This window comes from Oncorhynchus gorbuscha, linkage group LG09 (assembly GCF_021184085.1).
Source record: "Oncorhynchus gorbuscha isolate QuinsamMale2020 ecotype Even-year linkage group LG09, OgorEven_v1.0, whole genome shotgun sequence".
NCBI classification, from domain to species: domain Eukaryota; kingdom Metazoa; phylum Chordata; class Actinopteri; order Salmoniformes; family Salmonidae; genus Oncorhynchus; species Oncorhynchus gorbuscha.
In genome coordinates, this window is record NC_060181.1 from 17,658,809 (window position 1) to 17,678,045 (window position 19,237).

The 19,237-nt window shown below is 45.5% G+C and overlaps 1 protein-coding gene across 2 annotated transcripts in view; it reads right to left on the bottom strand.

The window, feature by feature from the left end:
- Positions 1-19,237, bottom strand: part of LOC124043219 (TBC1 domain family member 5-like) — a 46,316-nt gene that overhangs the window by 2,832 nt on the left and 24,247 nt on the right. For both annotated transcript variants that reach the window (XM_046361547.1, XM_046361548.1), the window contains 10 exons: positions 18,516-18,604; positions 18,351-18,401; positions 17,569-17,638; positions 10,559-10,731; positions 9,235-9,377; positions 9,015-9,121; positions 8,223-8,308; positions 7,785-8,062; positions 3,862-4,064; positions 3,681-3,780 (listed from right to left, as the gene is read on the bottom strand). In XM_046361547.1, the coding sequence (XP_046217503.1) occupies positions 3,681-3,780; positions 3,862-4,064; positions 7,785-8,062; positions 8,223-8,308; positions 9,015-9,121; positions 9,235-9,377; positions 10,559-10,731; positions 17,569-17,638; positions 18,351-18,401; positions 18,516-18,604 (1,300 nt within the window). The remainder of the gene's footprint in view (positions 1-3,680; positions 3,781-3,861; positions 4,065-7,784; positions 8,063-8,222; positions 8,309-9,014; positions 9,122-9,234; positions 9,378-10,558; positions 10,732-17,568; positions 17,639-18,350; positions 18,402-18,515; positions 18,605-19,237) is intronic.

The window sequence follows — 19,237 nt, forward strand, 5'->3', positions numbered from 1 at the left end:
ACACATAGACTTGGTACTGGTACTCCCTGTATATAGCCATGCTATTTTTACTCATTATTCACCGTTTGTCTGAATATACCCACACTAGTGTACTGCATACTATTTAGCATGCACCGTTTAGTAAAACGTATGCGGGAATGACAAGGGCACAACACAGTAGTGGCTCTTGACTGTCTGAGTAGGTGGGGCAGCTCGATTTTTGCATATTCAAGACACATTAACCAGCCTGATGATTGCTCATTTGCAATTCGATTACTTTCTGTAAACTCTGAATCAAATAGGAATGGAGTTATAGGCCTACTCAGCCTGGTTATAGGCTGTCACATAGGCCCTATACCATTGCCCATTTATCCAGCCCATACAGTTGAAGTCAGAAGTTTACATAATTAGGTTGGTGTCATTAAAACTTGTCTTTCAACCACCCCACAAATTTCTTGTTAACAAACTACAGATTTGGCAAGTCGGTTAGGACATCTACTTTGTGCATGACAAGTCATTTTTACAACAATTGTTTAAAAGACTATCAGACTAGATTATTTCACTTATAATTCACTGTATCACAATTCCAGTGGGTCAGAAGTTACATACACTAAGTTGACTGTGCCTTTAAACAGCTTGGAAAATTCCAGAAAATGTCATGGTTTTAGAAGGTTCTGAGAGGCTAATTGACATCATTTGAGTCAATTAGAGGTGTACCTGTGGATGTATTTCAAGGCCGACCTTCAAACTCAGTGCCTCTTTGCTTGACATCATCATCATGGGAAAATCAAAAGAAATCAGCCAAGACCGCAGAATATTTTTTTTTTTACCTCCACAAGTCTGGTTCATCCTTAGAAGCAATTTCCAAACACCTGAATGTACCACGTTCATCTGTACAAACAATAGTACGCAAGTATAAACACCATGGGACCACGCAGCCGTCATACCACTCAGGAAGGAGACACATTAGGTTCAAAATAGATTGCCTCATGAGGAGGGAAAATGATGTGGATATATTGAAGAACATCAAGACATTAGTCAGGAAGTTAAAGCTTGGTCGCAAATGGGTCTTCCAAATGGACAATGACCCCAAACATACTTCCAAAGTTGTGGCAAATCTGCTATCTGAGCAGCTAACCGATCGCTGCAGCTGTACATAGTCTATCGGCAAATAGCCCACCCATTTTTACCTACCTCATCCCCATACTGTTTTTATTTATTTACTTTTCTGCTCTTTTGCACACCAATATCTCTACCTGTACATGACCATCTGATCATTTATCACTCCAGTGTTAATCTGCAAAATTGTAATTATTCGCCTAATTGCACACATCGCCTTTTGCACACATTTACATTTAAGTCATTTAGCAGACGCTCTTATCCAGAGCGACTTACAAATTGTATATAGACTCCCCCCCTTTTTTTTCCTACTGTGTTATTGACTTGTTAATTGTTTACTCCATGTGTAACTCTGTGTTGTCTGTTCACACTGCTATGCTTTATCTTGGCCAGGTCGCAGTTGCAAATGAGAACTTGTTCTCAACTAGCCTACCTGGTTAAATAAAGGTGAAATACATTTTTTATTTTTTATTTAAATGGCTTAAGGACAACAAAGTCAAGGTATTGGAGTGGCCATCACAAAGCCCTGACCCCAATCCCATAGAAAATGTATGGGCAGAACTGAAAAAGTGTGTGCAAGCAAGGAGGCCTACAAACCTGACCCAGTTACACCAGCTCTGTCAGGAGGAATGGGCCGAAGTTCACCAAATGAATTGTAGGAAGCTTGCGGAAGGCTACCCGAAACGTTTGACCCAAGTTAAACCATTTAAAGGCAATGCTACCAAATACTAATTGAGTGTATGTAAACGTATGACACACTGGGAATGTGATGAAATAAATACAAGCTGAAATATATCACTAATATTATTCTGACATTTCACATTGTTAAAATAAAGTGGTGATCCTAACTGACTTAAGACCGAATTATTACTAGGATTAAATGTCAGGAATTGTGAAAAACTGAGTTGAAATGTATTTGGCTAAGGTGTAAGTAAACTTCCGACTTCAACTCTATATCCTTTTTAAGAAGGACTGAAGACAGAAACAGAATTTGGTTCCATTTCAACAGTCTATTTATTAGTGAAACCAAAGTGCTGTAACATATCTTAATTCAAACCAAATAGCCTAGTACACACACTAAAACCTTTCAAACCAAATAGCCTAGTACACACACTAAAACCTTTCAAATCAAAAGGCACAGGACAACGTGGACCGTCAGCTGCATTGCAAATTCAGAACTGCTGGACAGCAACATACTAAACTAAAGGAGTGATCATTGGGAATGAGTCCTCGGTGCCAACACATTCAGAAATCAAAACATGGTTTAGTATTTAGTTTAAAAGCTCTGATTGCCAAGAGAACAATAAACAACTTGATGAGAAAACAGAAATCCACTTTGGGGTAAAAAGACCTAAAAAAAAAAAGCAGCCCAGCTTTTCCAATGCATTGTGGAAAAGTCTACATTGAATTCTACTAGAAGAGCTGAAAGTAGAACATCCTGGTTTTTAAACCATAGACTTTCAAAAATGCACATACTATAAAACATATTATACCATACTGAAACTGCGTCCTGCGCTATTGCGTAGTTTCCTGCTATTCATTGATTTCAGTATCACACCCCCATGTCTAACTGATCAGCTGTTGATTTCAGTATCACACCCCCATGTCTAACTGATCAGCTGTTGATTTCAGTAGCACACCCCCATGTCTAACTGATCAGCTGTTGATTTCAGTATCACACCCCCATGTCTAACTGATCAGCTGTTGATTTCAGTATCACACCCCCATGTCTAACTGATCAGCTGTTGATTTCAGTAGCACACCCCCATGTCTAACTGATCAGCTGTTGATTTCAGTAGCACACCTCCATGTCTAACTGATCAGCTGTTGATTTCAGTAGCACACCCCCATGTCTAACTGATCAGCTGTTGATTTCAGTAGCACACCCCCATGTCTAACTGATCAGCTGTTGATTTCAGTAGCACACCCCCATGTCTAACTGATCAGCTGTTGATTTCAGTAGCACACCTCCATGTCTAACTGATCAGCTGTTGATTTCAGTAGCACACCCCCATGTCTAACTGATCAGCTGTTGATTTCAGTAGCACACCCCCATGTCTAACTGATCAGCTGTTGATTTCAGTAGCACACCCCCATGTCTAACTGATCAGCTGTTGATTTCAGTAGCACACCCCCATATCTAACTGTTGTCAAAGCTGAAATGAGTATGACATCCGGGCATTTAAAGTTTACTTGATTTTTTCGCATACTCAAACAGCCTACTATTTAGGACTCAAGTATCGGTATTCAGACACTGTTTCTTCATTCCTCGTGTCACTATTTCTATTTAATTTGACATTTTATCGTTCACTCTGCATTGTTGGAAAAGGGCCGGTAAGTAAGCATTTCACTTTCACTGAAGCATGTGACAAACACAATTTGATACAGCAGTAACAGACAGTTAACAAAAGCCTTTGTTTTAACGACAACTGATTACACCGGTTTACTGGTTCAATCACTAGATTGTTCAAAACATTGGAACATCACAGATGCGTGTGTTGATACTGGATGTGCAATCTATCCACTGATGTGTCAGGGTTGTTAAACTCAATGTGCATGTTAATATATGTAGGGAACCTTACCAATGTGTGTGTTCATCATCTTGGCACAGTACTTGCTCATGGCCTCTAGGTCATTGATCTGACCCTGCAGGAAGGACACCTGGGCCTCCAACTCCTCCTCCTGACAGCGTGAGAGAGAGAGAAATATGAGCTAGGAAAGAGACCTGCAGAGAAAGATGAAGAGAAAAAGAGAGATACTCACAGCCTCTTTCTTGCCCATGGTCTTGCTGTGGGAGCGAGTGATGTTGAAGAAGGAGTCCTTCTTGGTGGCTGAGAGGGGTGGGGACAAGGTGCTGATGTCACTTCCCCTGGAGACGGGAAGGGGCGGGGACGCTGTGGTGTGACCCTGTCCCCCAGAGAGACTCTCTATGCTGGGGGAGGAGCTAACTGTCCTGTAGGTTTGGCCTGAAAAAGAGAGAAAAGATGAACACAAAGACAAACAGATGAGGGCTGTGAGTAGCAGAGAGAGAACCGATGAACCAGTGCTGTTGTCACCAACCTTGATCCTGTTCTTACCTCCACAATGTTCAAATCTCCTCAACATATGAGTGTGTGATGACTGTATTCAGGTTCAACCTACTTACTGCAGCGAAGGAGAATGTTTTGAGTCAGAGCCAGTCTCTCCTGACTGGTGGTATAACATGCATCCAAGAAGGCACTATACTATTCAACTCTGGACTACCACACTTCTGCTGGCTTGCATCTTTCAGTGATTGGTTAAGACCAGTGTGAATGTGGACCTTATGAAAGTTCAATGCCATTGACTGATGGATTCTTTGGTGAAAATACTTTACAAAGCCAACAGTGCTGTGATGCTCAGAGATCAGGGTTTAAACAAACGGTTGAAAGGGGACACAAAAACACGGCAACACACTCATATGCATACAAGCGGTTGCTATGGTAGCAGTTACCTTGTGTGTCAGAAAATGTGGGTGGAGAGACTCCGCCTGAAACTACATCTAACATACAGGAGGGTGAGTCTATCGCCCGAGCACACCACAGGAGGTTGGTGGCACCTTAACCGGGGAGGACGGGCTCGTGGTAATGATTGGCTCTAACCAGAATAGAAAGAGGATGTCTGTACTAATGTACTTGTCCTCCTGCTCAGTTGTGCACTGGTGCCTCCCACTCTTTCTATTCTGGTTAGAAACAGTTTGCGCTCTTCTGCGAAGGGAGTAGTACACAGCGTTGTACGAGATCTTCAGTTTCTTGGCAATTTCTCACATGGAATAGCCTTCATTTCTCAGAACAAGAATAGACTGATGAGTTTCAGAAGAAAGGTCTTTGATTCTAGACATTTTGAGCCTGTAATTGAACCCACAAATGCTGATGCTCCAGATACTCAACTAGTCTAAAGGACAGTTTTATTGCTTCTTTAAAATCAGCACAAGTTTTCAGCTGTGCTAACAATTACAAAAGGGTTTTCTAATGATCAATTAGCCTTTTAAAATGAGAAGCTTGGATTAGATAAGACAATGTACCATTGGAACACAGGAGTGATGGTTGCTGATAATGGGCCTCTGTACGACTATGTAGATATTCCATAACAAATCAGCCGTTTCCAGCTACAATAGTCATTTAGAACATTAACAATGTCTACACTGTATTTCTGATCAATTTGATGTTATTTTAAATGGAGAAAAATTTTGCTTTTCTTTCAAAAACAAGGACATTTCTAAGTGACCCCAAACGTTTGAACTGTGAAAGAGAGAAATATTCAGAAAGTATTCAGACCCCTTGAATCTTTCCACATTTTGTTACGTTACAGCCTTATTCTAAAATCGATTAAATTACCCCCCCCCCCATCAATCTACACACAAATGTTTGCAAATGTATTAAATATTAAAAACAGACCCTTTGCTATGAGACTTCAAACTGAGCTCAGGTGCATCCTGGATCCATTGATCATCCTTGAAAAGTTTCTTCAACTTGATTGGTAAATTCAGGTGGACTCGAACATTTCTACAGCACTGAAGGTCCCCAAGAACACAGTGGCCTCCATCATTCTTAAATGGAAGAAGTTTGGAACCACCAAGCCTCTTCCTAGAGCTGGCTGCCCGGACAAACTGAGCAATCGGGGGAGAAGGGCCTTGGTCAGGGAGGTGACCAAGAACTCGATGGTCACTGACAGAGCTCCAGAGTTACTCTGTAGAGATGGTTGTCCTTCTGGAAGGATATCACATCTCTTTAGCACTTCACCAAACAGACCTTTATGGTAGTGGCCAGATGGAAGCCTCTCCTCAGTAAAAGGTACCTAGACTCACAAACCATGAGAAGCAAGATTCTCTGATCTGATGAAACCAATATGTAACTATTTGGCCTGAATGCCAAACATCATGTCCTTGATGAAAATCTGCTCCAGAGCGTTCAGGACCTCAGACTGGGGCGAAGGCTTACCTTCCAACAGAACAACGACTGTAAGCACACGGGTAAGACAATTCAGGAGTGGCTTCGGGACAAGTCTCTGAATGTCCTTGAGTGGCCCAGCCAGAGCCCGGACTTTAACCCGATTGAATATCTCTGGAGAGACCTGAAAACAGCTGTGCAGCAACGCTCCCCATCCAACCTGACAGAGCTTGAGAGGATCTGCAGAGAAGAATGAGAGAAACTCCCCAAATACAGGTTTGCCAAGCTTGTAGCGTCAGACCAAAGAAAACTCTAGGCTGTAATCGCTGCCAAAGGTGCTTCAACAAAGTACTGAGTAAAGGGTCTGAATTCGTACGTAAATGTGATTTCAGTTTTATACAATTTGCAAAAATGTCTTTACCTGTTTTTACTTTGTCATTATGGGGTATTGTGTGTTGATTGAGGGGGGAAATTATTTAATACATTTTAGAATAAGGCTGTAACGTAACAACATTTTGAAAAAGTCTGAAAAAAAGGGGCATGCACACCCACCGACCCACACACACACTTCATAGTTGGTTATTGCTATTATATGGTGATGGGGCCATGCATGCTTTTCAACCGTTCGCTGCCCGCCCACACCCGCCCGTCCAATTAGCATCACTCCTCTGGACGGTTCTGACTTAGCTATTTGTAGTTGTCCACATATTCTAGGTGTCTGGCTAGACTGTAAACATCTCCAATCCAAAATTAAATCTAGAATCTGCTTCCAATTTCGCAACAAAGCCTCCTTCACTCATGCCGCCAAACATACCATCGTAAAACTGACTATCCTACCGATCCTCAACTTCGGCAATGTCATTTAGAAAATAGCTTCAAATACTCAACTCAGCAAACTGGATGCAGTCTATCACAGTGCCATCCGTTTTGTCACCAAAGCCCCTTATACCACCCACCACTGCGACCTGTATGCTCTAGTTGGCTGGCCCTCGCTACATATTTGTCGCCAGACCCACTGGCTCCAGGTCATCTATAAGTCTATGCTAGGTAAAGCTCCGCCTTATCTCAGCTCACTGGTCACAATAACAACACCCACCCGTAGCACGCGCTCCTGCAGGTATATCTTACTGGTCATTCCCAAAGCCAACACCTCATTTGGCCGCCTTTCCTTCCAGTTCTCTGTTGCCAGTGACTGGAACAAATGGCAAAAATCACTGAAGCTGGAGACTTATAATTCCCTCACTAACTTTAAACATCAGCTATCCGAGCAGCTAACCGATCGCTGCAGCTGTACATAGCCCATCTGTAAATAGCTCACCCAATCTACCTACCTCATCCCCATATTGTTTTTATTTTACTTTTCTGCTCTTTTGCACACCAGTATTTCTACTTGCACATCATCTGCTATTTATCACTCCATTGTTAATTTACTAAACTGCAATTACTTCGCTACTATGGCCTATTTATTGCCTTACCGCCTCACACCATTGGCACACACTGTATATAGACTTTTCCCCCCTATTGTGTTATTGACCGCACACTTGTTTATTCCATGTGTAACTATTCCATGTGTAACTGTTGTTTGTGTCACACTGCTTTGCTTTATCTTGACCAGGTCGCAGTTGTAAATGAGAACTTGTTCTCAACTAGCTTACCTGGTTAAATAAGGGTGAAAAAAAATACAAAAATATTTTCTAAGATTCTGTATGGATGGATGTGTGAGCATCAATGTCCTAGTATACCTGTTAGATTATGTGTGTATGTGTTCCCAACACTCACCTTGGCTCAGGTAGACTGGCATGCTCTCAGACTTCAGTAGGCGCTGGTGCTGGGACTGGGAGTGTGTCTGCAAGGGGGCGTAGCCAGAGAACATGGGCTCGGCCTGGGGGCGGGGGGCTGCAGTGAGGGGGGAGGGGGCAGAACGAATCTCGCTGTTGATTGGAGAGATAACGCTGGCAACACCCCCTGATATGGCTGGGGCGATGAGCTTCCTCCCGAAGCTGAGCAGGCTGCTGGAGACTTTGTTGATGTTGAGAGGAGCCGTCTTGGCACTGGCACTGAGGGGGTGGGAGAGAGAGAGAAAAAAGAAAGTTAGTTTAGGAAGATATTGTGAAACAACAAAGTGTGTGTGTGTGTGTGTGTGTGTGTGTGTGTGTGTGTGTGTGGTTATTACGATCATTGTCCCTCATGCTCGTGTGTGTGTGCAAGCAAGCTTACCGGGTGCTGTTGACCAGGTCTGCCCCTCTGGTCTTGTAATAGTCCAGATTCTGTTGGAACTGGTAGTTGGCCGGCCGAGGATTGTTCTAAAGGAAAAGGTATTGACAGTGAATACAGCTCAGCTTAAATAGTGATAAAATAGAGACGCTGTGAAAAACAGTGTGTGTGTGGTCTCACATGGTCCCAGATCTCCATGTGGTTGAGCCAACTACTCGGAATAACATCGCCATGCCACGCTACGAACTAGAGGTCTTAATGGGTCCGGGTGGACCTGATATTACCGGGACCAGGTTCTGAAATTCTAACTTGTCATCTGGGTCAGGTCCTGTTGGATTGTTGTCAGGTCTCTGGCCTATGTAACTACAGCTGATAGACCCGAGTGGACCCGACCACAGCGCTGCATAACCAGCATATTTATTTTACTCTAATAAGGTTACTTTATTAAAACTACTAGAAGGCCTAGCCAATACGAGTCAAAAACATTAAGAACACCTTCCTATTATTGTGTACTCAGAACAGACTCAATTCTTCAGGGCATGGACTCTAAAAGGTGTCGAAAGCGTTCCACAGGGATGCTGGCCCATGTTGACTACAATGCTTCCCACAGTTGTGTCAAGTTGGCTGGATGTCATTTGGGCAGTGAAGGGACATAAGTCAGGACAGCTCATAACAAACCAGAACACCGTCAGGGCAGCGACCCTGCCGTCTCCAACACACACCTTCAGGGTGGAAAAACAACCAAGTAGAGGTGTGTGTTGCTCATGTCTCTCAGAAATGTGTGTGAGCTCTTACCTTGGGGTCTCGGAGGAACAAAGCCTTGTGTAGTAGGGTGTGGATGTCTCCTATAGGTGGGTAGTGCATTAGAAGGCCCAGACAGGTCTGGAAGTTACTCGCTATCACTGAGCCAGACAGGGGAACAACACAAACAGTTAGCAGGGCTCAATGACTAACTGGCTGACAAGCTGACTAACTGATTGACAGCTGATTGATGGGCAGTGAGGGAGGCCCTTACAGGCATCTCTGATGTAGAGCAGCATGGCTACGAAGACATAGTCCACCAGGTCTAGGGTGATGCTGTCAGCGAACAGGGCATCCCACACCACCAACAGGTCCTGCAGGGGGAACTCACGGCCAAACAGCAGACGCACCCAGCGACTAGAGATATACACAGATACACACACAGTAAAGACACGTGTACACAGACACACACACAAAACAGACGCACCCACTGACTAGAGATATACACGGATACACACACAAAACAGACGCACCCACTGACTAGAGATATACACGGATACACACACAAAACAGACGCACCCACTGACTAGAGATATACACGGATACACACACACACTAAACAGACGCACCCACTGACTAGAGATATACACGGATACACACACACACTAAACAGACGCACCCACTGACTAGAGATATACACGGATACACACAAAACAGACGCACCCACTGACTAGATATACACGGATACACACACACACTAAACAGACGCACACACACACACACATTATACAGACGGACACACACCGACTAGAGAGACTGATACACACTAAACAGACGCACACACACACACACACCGACTAGAGAGACTGATACACACTGAACAGATGCACACCCACGCAGTAAACAGATGAGTGGGAGCAAACACACTAAACAGACAGACACATTATACAGAAGCACTCACCGTCTAGACATACAGACGGACACACACACAGACACCATACAGACGGACACACACACAGACACCATACAGACGGACACACACACAGACACCATACAGACGGACACACACACCATACAGACGGACACACACACAGACACACCATACAGACGGACACACACACAGACACACCATATAGACGGACACACACACACCATATAGACGGACACACACACACACGGACACACATACGGACACACACCATACATACGGACACACACACCATACATACGGACACACACACCATACATACGGACACACACACCATACATACGGACACACACACCATACATACGGACACACACACCATACATACGGACACACACACCATACATACGGACACACACACCATACATACGGACACACACACCATACATACGGACACACACACCATACATACGGACACACACACCATACATACGGACACACACACCATACATACGGACACACACACACACCACCGACGAGAGATACTGACTGAACAAAACAGACGTGCGCACACATACACACCGACTAGAGATAGACGAATACACACCACACACAATAAAGACACGCACATGCACTTAGACCCAGACACACAAACACAGGTGGCGATACTCACATGCCGTATATCTGTGGGGCGATCTCCAGGCGGTTGACGTGCATGTGCAGCTCCACATCGTGCTTTTTCACCAGCTGGTCCTGGATGCGGTTCACTTTGGTTACAATGGCAACGGACGGCCCCAAGTCTTGCGGCCGGGCGAACGGCATGCTGGTTAGCATTTCCTCCTTTCCCTGAGGAGAACGTCAACACGAGGTTTAGACGGCGTCATCACAGCATTGGAATAACATGAAACATGAACATAACATACAATGCTGGAATACGTTAGAATTAGCAACGTCATCAAAAGTGTTCGGTTTAAAAACAATCCTAATGAATGGATAAAGATACTCCAAACTTTTTGAATTGGTTTTAAATCCATTAGGTACAAAACATTTTACTGACACGGACAAATAATGAATAAGAGTTCAGGAATTTGTGGGAATTTAAGTATTACATTTGTCAAATTCACCCTACCCGTCCACCCTGCACCGTCTAGGGTCTACCCTACCTGCACCGTCTAGGGTCTACCCTACCTGCACCGTCTAGGGTCTACCCTACCTGCACCGTCTAGGGTCTACCCTACCTGCACCGTCTAGGGTCTACCTGTAACGTCTAGGGTCTACCGGCACAGTCTAGGGTCTACCGGCACAGTCGAGGCCTACCGGCACAGTCGAGGCCTACCGGCACAGTCGAGGCCTACCTGCACAGTCGAGGCCTACCTGCACAGTCGAGGCCTACCTGCACAGTCGAGGCCTACCTGCACAGTCGAGGCCTACCTGCACTCACCTGCACAGTCGAGGCCTACCTGCACTCACCTGCACTGTCTAGGCCTACCTGCACTGTCTAGGCCTACCTGCACTGTCTAGGCCTACCTGCACTGTCTAGGCCTACCTGCACTGTCTAGGCCTACCTGCACTGTCTAGGCCTACCTGCACTGTCTAGGCCTACCTGCTCTGTCTAGGCCTACCTGCTCTGTCTAGGCCTACCTGCACTCACCTGCTCTGTCTAGGCCTACCTGCTCTGTCTAGGCCTACCTGCACTCACCTGCTCTGTCTAGGCCTACCTGCTCTGTCTAGGCCTACCTGCACTCACCTGCTCTGTCTAGGCCTACCTGCTCTGTCTAGGCCTACCTGCACTCACCTGCACTGTCTAGGCCTACCTGCACTCACCTGCTCCGTCTAGGCCTACCCGGTCCGTCTAGGCCTACCCGCACCGTCTCCCCCTACCCGGTCTGTCTACCACTACCCGGTCCGTCTACCACTACCTTCACTCATCTGCGGCGTCTAGACTGCTTCACCACTGAAGTTGGAGACATATCTCCCGCACTAACTTTAAGCATCAGCTGTCAGGGCAGCTTACCAATCGCTGCAGCTGTACACAACCCATCTGTAAATATCCTAGAAATACCCATCTCTACTTGCACATCCATCACTCCAGTGTTAATTTGCTAAATTGTCATTAATTCACCACTACCTCCTTACTCCTTACTACAACGCATTCCAAGATGGCGTAGCAGTCGGACGTCTTGTCGTGTCGTGTCCCTTGTATATATTGTATATATCGTTTAAAAAAAAAATTCTTCGCATATCTTTTAAAACATTTTGCTAAACCTCAACTCCTAAATACTCTCCTGCAACCCGCCTCACCCAATGCAGCTATTTTTTCTAAAGTACTTATATTTTCTTCGGATCCGGATCCCCTCAACTGAAGCTAACCAGCTAACTACCAGGTATCAGTCAGCAAACTATTGCTAGCGGTCTTCAGCTAACTGGTCATCAGCTAACCTTTAGCTCGGAAAGCTCTCGTCAGTTCGAACAACGCGACTAACCAGAGCATAACGAACCTATATATATATATATTTTTTTTTTTAATCCCCGGATTCCCACCGGATTCCCACCGTAACGGGACATTTTCAGCTGGATCTTCACAACTAGCTAACTGCAACCCCGGATGATTACTCCTGGCTAGCGTTTCCACCCACTTAGCTTGAAGCTATCCCGGCCAGAGTTCCTATGCTACCACCGAAGCATACTCCTGGGCTACAATATCCGGACCCACGACCGGTCTATCGATGTCACCGCATAAAGAGGCATAAACAGACTCACCCCATTGCGACGCCCACCAAAGGCTAACTTTCTAGCCCTTGCTATCTCCCTGCTTGCTAATTCGGCCTGCTAACTGCTACCTTGTTTAGCCCCGGTCCGCTAACGGCTAGCTTGTTTAGCCCCGGTCCGCTAACTGCTACCTTGTTTAGCCCCGGCCTACTAACTGTTAGCTTGTTAGCACAGGTCTGCTAACCGTCTGATTCGCCGCGTCCCAAACACTCACTGGAACCATATTTACTTTCAATCTCTTTTCGATTTGTAATTTGTTTATACCTTCCGGTAACCTGCCTCACCCAATGTGATACAGAATCGCTATTATTTTTAAAACACACTCAAGAACCTCCAGAAGCTAACCAGCTAACTAGCTACAAGCTATTTCGTCATTGTTAGCCACTGCTAGCGGGTTTACCTTTTACCTTCTGCACAGCCAGCCAGTTTTTTAACCTGGATAATACTCACCAGTCCAGCTTCCCTGCCCCATCCACCGCTGCCCCCTGGACACTGATCACTTGGCTATATAGCTGATGCATGCTGGATTGTCCATTAATCACGGTACTCCATTCTGCTTGTTTATGTTTTATCTGTCGGCCCCAGCCGCACTCAGGCTCTGTGTGTAGTTAATCCGACCCTCCCTGCCTAGTCAACGCCATTTTACCTGCTGTTGTTGTGCTAGCTGATTAGCTGTTGTTGTCTCACGTACTGTTTTAGCTAGCTCTCCCAATTCAACACCTGTGATTACTGTATGCCTCGCTGTATGTCTCTCTCAAATGTCAATATGCCTTGTATACTGTTGTTCAGGTTAGTTATCATTGTTTTAGTTTACAATGGAGCCCCTAGTTCCACTCTTCATACCCCTAATACCTCCTTTGTCCCACCTCCCACACATGCGGTGACCTCACCCATTACAACCAGCATGTCCAGTGATACAACCTCTCTCATCATCACCCAGTGCCTGGGCTTACCTCCGCTGTACCCGCACCCCACCATACCCCTGTCTGCGCATTATGCCCTGAATATATTCTACCATGCCCAGAAATCTGCTCCTTTTACTCTCTGTCCCCAACGCTCTCGGCGACCAGTTTTGATAGCCTTTAGCCGCACCCTCATTCTACTCCTCCTCTGTTCCGCGGGTGATGTGGAGATAAACCCAGGCCCTGCATGTCCCCAGGCACCCTCATTTGTTGACTTCTGTGATCGAAAAAGCCTTGGTTTCATGCATGTCAACATCAGAAGCCTCCTCCCTAAGTTTTTTTTACTCACTGCTTTAGCACACTCTGCTAACCCTGATGTCCTTGCCGTGTCTGAATCCTGGCTCAGGAAGGCCACCAAAAATTCTGAGATTTCCATACCCAACTATAACCTTTTCCGTCAAGATAGAACTGCCAAAGGGGGAGGAGTTGCAGTTTACTGCAGAGAGAGCCTGCAAAGTAATGTCATACTTTCCAGGTCCATACCCAAACAGTTCGAACTACTAATTTTGAAAATTACTCTCTCCAGAAATAAGTCTCTCACTGTTGCCGCCTGCTACCGACCCCCCTCAGCTCCCAGCTGTGCCATGGACACCATTTGTGAATTGATCGCCCCCCCCATCTAGCGTCAGAGTTTGTTCTTTTAGGTGACCTAAACTGGGATATGCTTAACACCCCGGCAGTCCTACAATCTAAGCTAGATGCCCTCAATCTCACACAAATCATCAAGGAACCCACCAGGTACAACCCTAAATCTGGCCCTCCAAATACACCTCCGCTGTCTTCAACCAGGATCTCAGCGATCACTGCCTCATTGCCTGTATCCGCTACGGAGCCGCAGTCAAACGACCACCCCTCATCACTGTCAAACGCTCCCTAAAACACTTCTGTGAGCAGGCCTTTCTAATCGACCTGGCCCGGGTATCCTGGAAGGACATTGACCTCATCCCGTCAGTTGAGGATGCCTGGTCATTCTTTAAAAGTAACTTCCTTACCATTTTAGATAAGAATGCTCCGTTCAAAAAATGCAGAACTAAGAACAGATATAGCCCTTGGTTCACTCCAGACCTGACTGCCCTCGACCAGCACAAAAATATCCTGTGGTGGACTGCAATAGCATCGACTAGTCCCCGCGATATACAACTGTTCAGGGAAGTCAGGAACCAATACACGCAGTCAGTCAGGAAAGCTAAGGCCAGCTTCTTCAGGCAGAAGTTTGCATCCTGTAGCTCCATCTCCAAAATGTTCTGGGACACTGAAGTCCATGGAGAACAAGAGCACCTCCTCCCAGGTGCCCCCTGTACTGAGGCTAGGTAACACGGTCACCACCGATAAATCCATGATTATCGAAAACTTCAACAAGCATTTATCAACGGCTGGCCATGCCTTCCGTCTGGCTACTCCAACCTCGGCCAACAGCTCCGCCCCCCCCCCCCCCCGCAGCTACTCGCCCAAGCCTTTCCAGGTTCTCCTTTACCCAAATCCAGATAGCAGATGTTCTGAAAGAGCTGCAAAACCTGGACCCGTACAAATCAGCTGGGCTTGACAATCTGGACCCTCTATTTCTGAAACTATCCGCCGCCATTGTCGCAACCCCTATTACCAGCCTGTTCAACCCCTCTTTCATATCGTCTGAGATCCCCAAGGATTGGAAAGCTGCCGCAGTCATCCCCCTCTTCAAAGGGGGAGACACCCTGGACCCAAACTGTTACAGACTTATATCCATCCTGCCCTGCCTATCTAAGGTCTTCGAAAGCCAAGTCAACAAACAGGTCACTGACCATCTCGAATCCCACCGTACCTTCTCCGCTGTGCAATCTGGTTTCCGAGCCGGTCACGGGTGTACCTCAGCCACACTCAAGGTACTAAACGATATCATAACCGCCATCGATAAAAGACAGTACTGTGCAGCCGTCTTCATAGACCTTGCCAAGGCTTTCGACTCTGTCAATCACCATATTCTTATCAGCAGAATCAGTAGCCTCGGTTTTTCGGATGACTGCCTTGTCTGGTTCACCAATTACTTTGCAGACAGAGTTCAGTGTGTCAAATCGGAGGACATGCTGTCCGGTCCTCTGGCAGTCTCTATGGGGGTGCCACAGGGTTCAATTCTCAGGCCGACTCTTTTCTCTGTATATATCAATGATGTTGCTCTTGCTGCGGGCGATTCCCTGATCCACGTCTACGCAGACGACACCATTCTATATACTTCTGGCCCGTCCTTGGACACTGTGCTATCTAACCTCCAAACGAGCTTCAATGCCATACAACACTCCTTCCGTGGCCTCCAACTGCTCTTAAACACTAGTAGAACCAAATGCATGCTTTTCAACCGTTCGCTGCCTGCACCCGCACGCCTGACCAGCATCACCACCCTGGATGGTTCCAACCTTGAATATGTGGACATCTATAAGTACCTAGGTGTCTGGCTAGACTGTAAACTCTCCTTCCAGACTCATATCAAACATCTCCAATCGAAATTCAAATCAAGAGTCGGCTTTCTATTCCGCAACAAAGCCTCCTTCACTTACGCCGCCAAACTTACCCTAGTAAAACTGACTATCCTACCGATCCTCGACTTCGGCAATTTCATCTACAAAATTGCTTCCAACACTCTACTCTGCAAACTGGATGCAGTCTATCACAGTGCCATCCGCTTTGTCACTAAAAGCACCTTATACCACCCACCACTGCGACTTGTATGCTCTAGTCGGCTGGCCCTCGCTACATATTCGTCGCCAGACACACTGGCTCCAGGTCATCTACAAGTCCATGCTAGGTAAAGCTCCGCCTTATCTCAGTTCACTGGTCACGATGGCAACACCCATCCGTAGCACGCGCTCCAGCAGGTGTATCTCACTGATCATCCCTCATTTGGCCGCCTTTCGTTCCAGTTCTCTGCTGCCTGTGACTGGAACGAATTGCAAAAATCGCTGAAGTTGGAGACTTTCATCTCCCTCACCAACTTCAAACATCTGCTATCTGAGCAGCTAACCGATCGCTGCAGCTGTACATAGTCTATCGGTAAATAGCCCACCCATTTTTACCTACCTCATCCCCATACTGTTTTTATTTATTTACTTTTCTGCTCTTCTGCACGCCAATATCTCTACCTGTACATGACCATCTGATCATTTATCACTCCGGTGTTAATCTGCAAAATTGTAATTATTCGCCTACCTCCTCATGCCTTTTGCACACAATGTATATAGACTCCCCTTTTTTTTACTACTTGTTAATTGTTTACTCCATGTGTAACTCTGTTGTCAGTTCACACTGCTATGCTTTATCTTGGCCAGGTCGCAGTTGCAAATGAGAACTTGTTCTCAACTAGCCTACCTGGTTAAATAAAGGTGAAAAAAAAAAAAAAAAACTTAATTTGCACAGCACACAGTATATGGATTTTTCTATTGTGTTATTGACTGTTTGTTTATTCCATGTCTAACTCTTTTCTTTTTTGTCGCACTGCTTTGCTTCATCTTGGCCAAGTCACAGTTGTAAATGAGAAGTTGTTCTCAACTGGCCTACCTGGTTAAATAAAGGTGAAATAAAATGTAGAAATGAATTACTGTTGTTGTGTATCAATAGAGGGGTACCCTCAGATGAAAAATCAACATAATATCACTATAATCTGTTTGTTCATTTTTGAAAGTTGCTTTCATTTCAGGGCATTTAAATGTGTAAATCTGTCAACTGTATTAAATTATCATTTTTCTCTATTCCGCAAAAAAAGGAACAACCACCAAAATAAGTTCTCTTTCTTGTGAAACAAGTGTTGAGACAATGTGTTAAATCTCCAACAAAGCTTCAGCGTTCTTATAGATGCAACGTAAAGAAAATATATTCCATTGAGCTCATTTAAGCCATTGGCGGAGTGTTTCTGACAGGTCTTTACAAAAATAGCTGGTGAGTGTTACAACTAAAGAGTATTAGCAGGAGTACTACTACTACTGACCCTTCTGACTTCCCTCTGGAAGCTGGAGAACCAGGGTTCTGCTGTCTCCATCAGCTGGGAAAACATGGCACTGCACAACAAAGACACACAGAGGAGAATGTCTCATGTTAGAAGTCTCTCTGACTTGTTCATATTATTGCCATCACCTAGGACAGGGATGGGCAACTTTGATGGGGGTAGGGGCCTCAAAAAAACAGAACTGATCATGAGGCCCCCCCGCAGACAAAACATTTTAGCTGCCCCCCTCGTGAAAGCGAAGATAAAAACAAAATGTGGGTTTATGTTCATTTCATGCAATTCTACACATTTTGCCACAGGGTTGAGGTAAATGATGATCAATGGACCCCACCCCGGTCATAATTCAAGTTTGGTAAGTTAGTCAAGCGGCCAACTATTTAATTTAAAAAACATTTAGCTGACAAAGGCTAATTTAGTGTATTTTACTATTCTAACTCTCAATAGTAAGTTGAGACCCTGACTGAGTTCCTTCTGTAGCTCAGTTGGTAGAGCATGGCGCTTGTAACGCCAGGGTAGTGGGTTCGATCCCCGGGACCACCCATACGTAGAATGTATGCACACATGACTGTAAGTCGCTTTGGATAAAAGCGTCTGCTAAATGGCATATATATTTATATATTATATTATTATTATATATTTCCTAAAATATACATTTATATAAAAATGATAATAAAAGTGAAATTAGTTCACGGGCCTAAAGACCAGTTGGCCATCCCTGACCTACGATGTGATGAATGTAGGAGAATAATTAATATTTAACTCACTAGGCATCATGTTCCTGGAACATAGGATTCAGTAGAGACATCATCTCCTCACTGTGGACCAAAGACAAAAGCATTAGATCATTACAGACCAATTTCGAGGAATGGACAGGATAGGGTTAAACTGAAGGGAAGTCAATGTGGAGGAGGAGTGCAGGTGTGACTGACCTGGGGTGGGCGGTCTCGCTGGCGTGCTGAAAGGCCTGATGGTCACAGTGTAGGACGAACACAATAGGAGCCAACAACTCATGCATTCCCTGCAGAAAGGGAGGGGGATAGAGAGTGAGAGTGTGAGAGAGAGTGTGTGAGAGTGTGTGAGAGAGAGTGAGAGAGTGAGAGAGAGAGAGTGAGAGAGAGCGCGAGAGCGTGAGAGAGAGCATGAAAGACAGCGTGAGAGAGCATGAAAGACAGCGTGAGAGAGCATGAAAGACAGCGTGAGAGAGCATGAAAGACAGCGTGAGAGAGAGAGACCGCATGAGAGAGCAAGGGGGAGAGACAGCGTGAGAGAGACAGCGAGAGAGAGACAGTGAGAGAGAGAGAGCAAATGGCCCGTTTCTCTCAGCGTGATGCATGAGGTGTGTTCTGTATTGAGAGAGAGACAGCGCGCCAGAGAGACACAGCGCGCCAGAGAGACACAGCGCGCCAGAGAGACGATCAGACTGCTGGAGAAGAGGTTGAGGGGGATGGCATGTGACAAAGAACAACCCACGAGCGAGGTGGCCACCCCCACAGAGAAGCCAGCAGAACAGCCCACCTCAGCACCTGACAAAAGTCTCGACATCACAGCAGAACAGACAAATGAAGAATCCCAAGCCTAGCGGCTCTCACCCCCTCTGAGCACCCCCCCCCCACATAATAATACACACAGACACAAACGACCTGAGAGCACA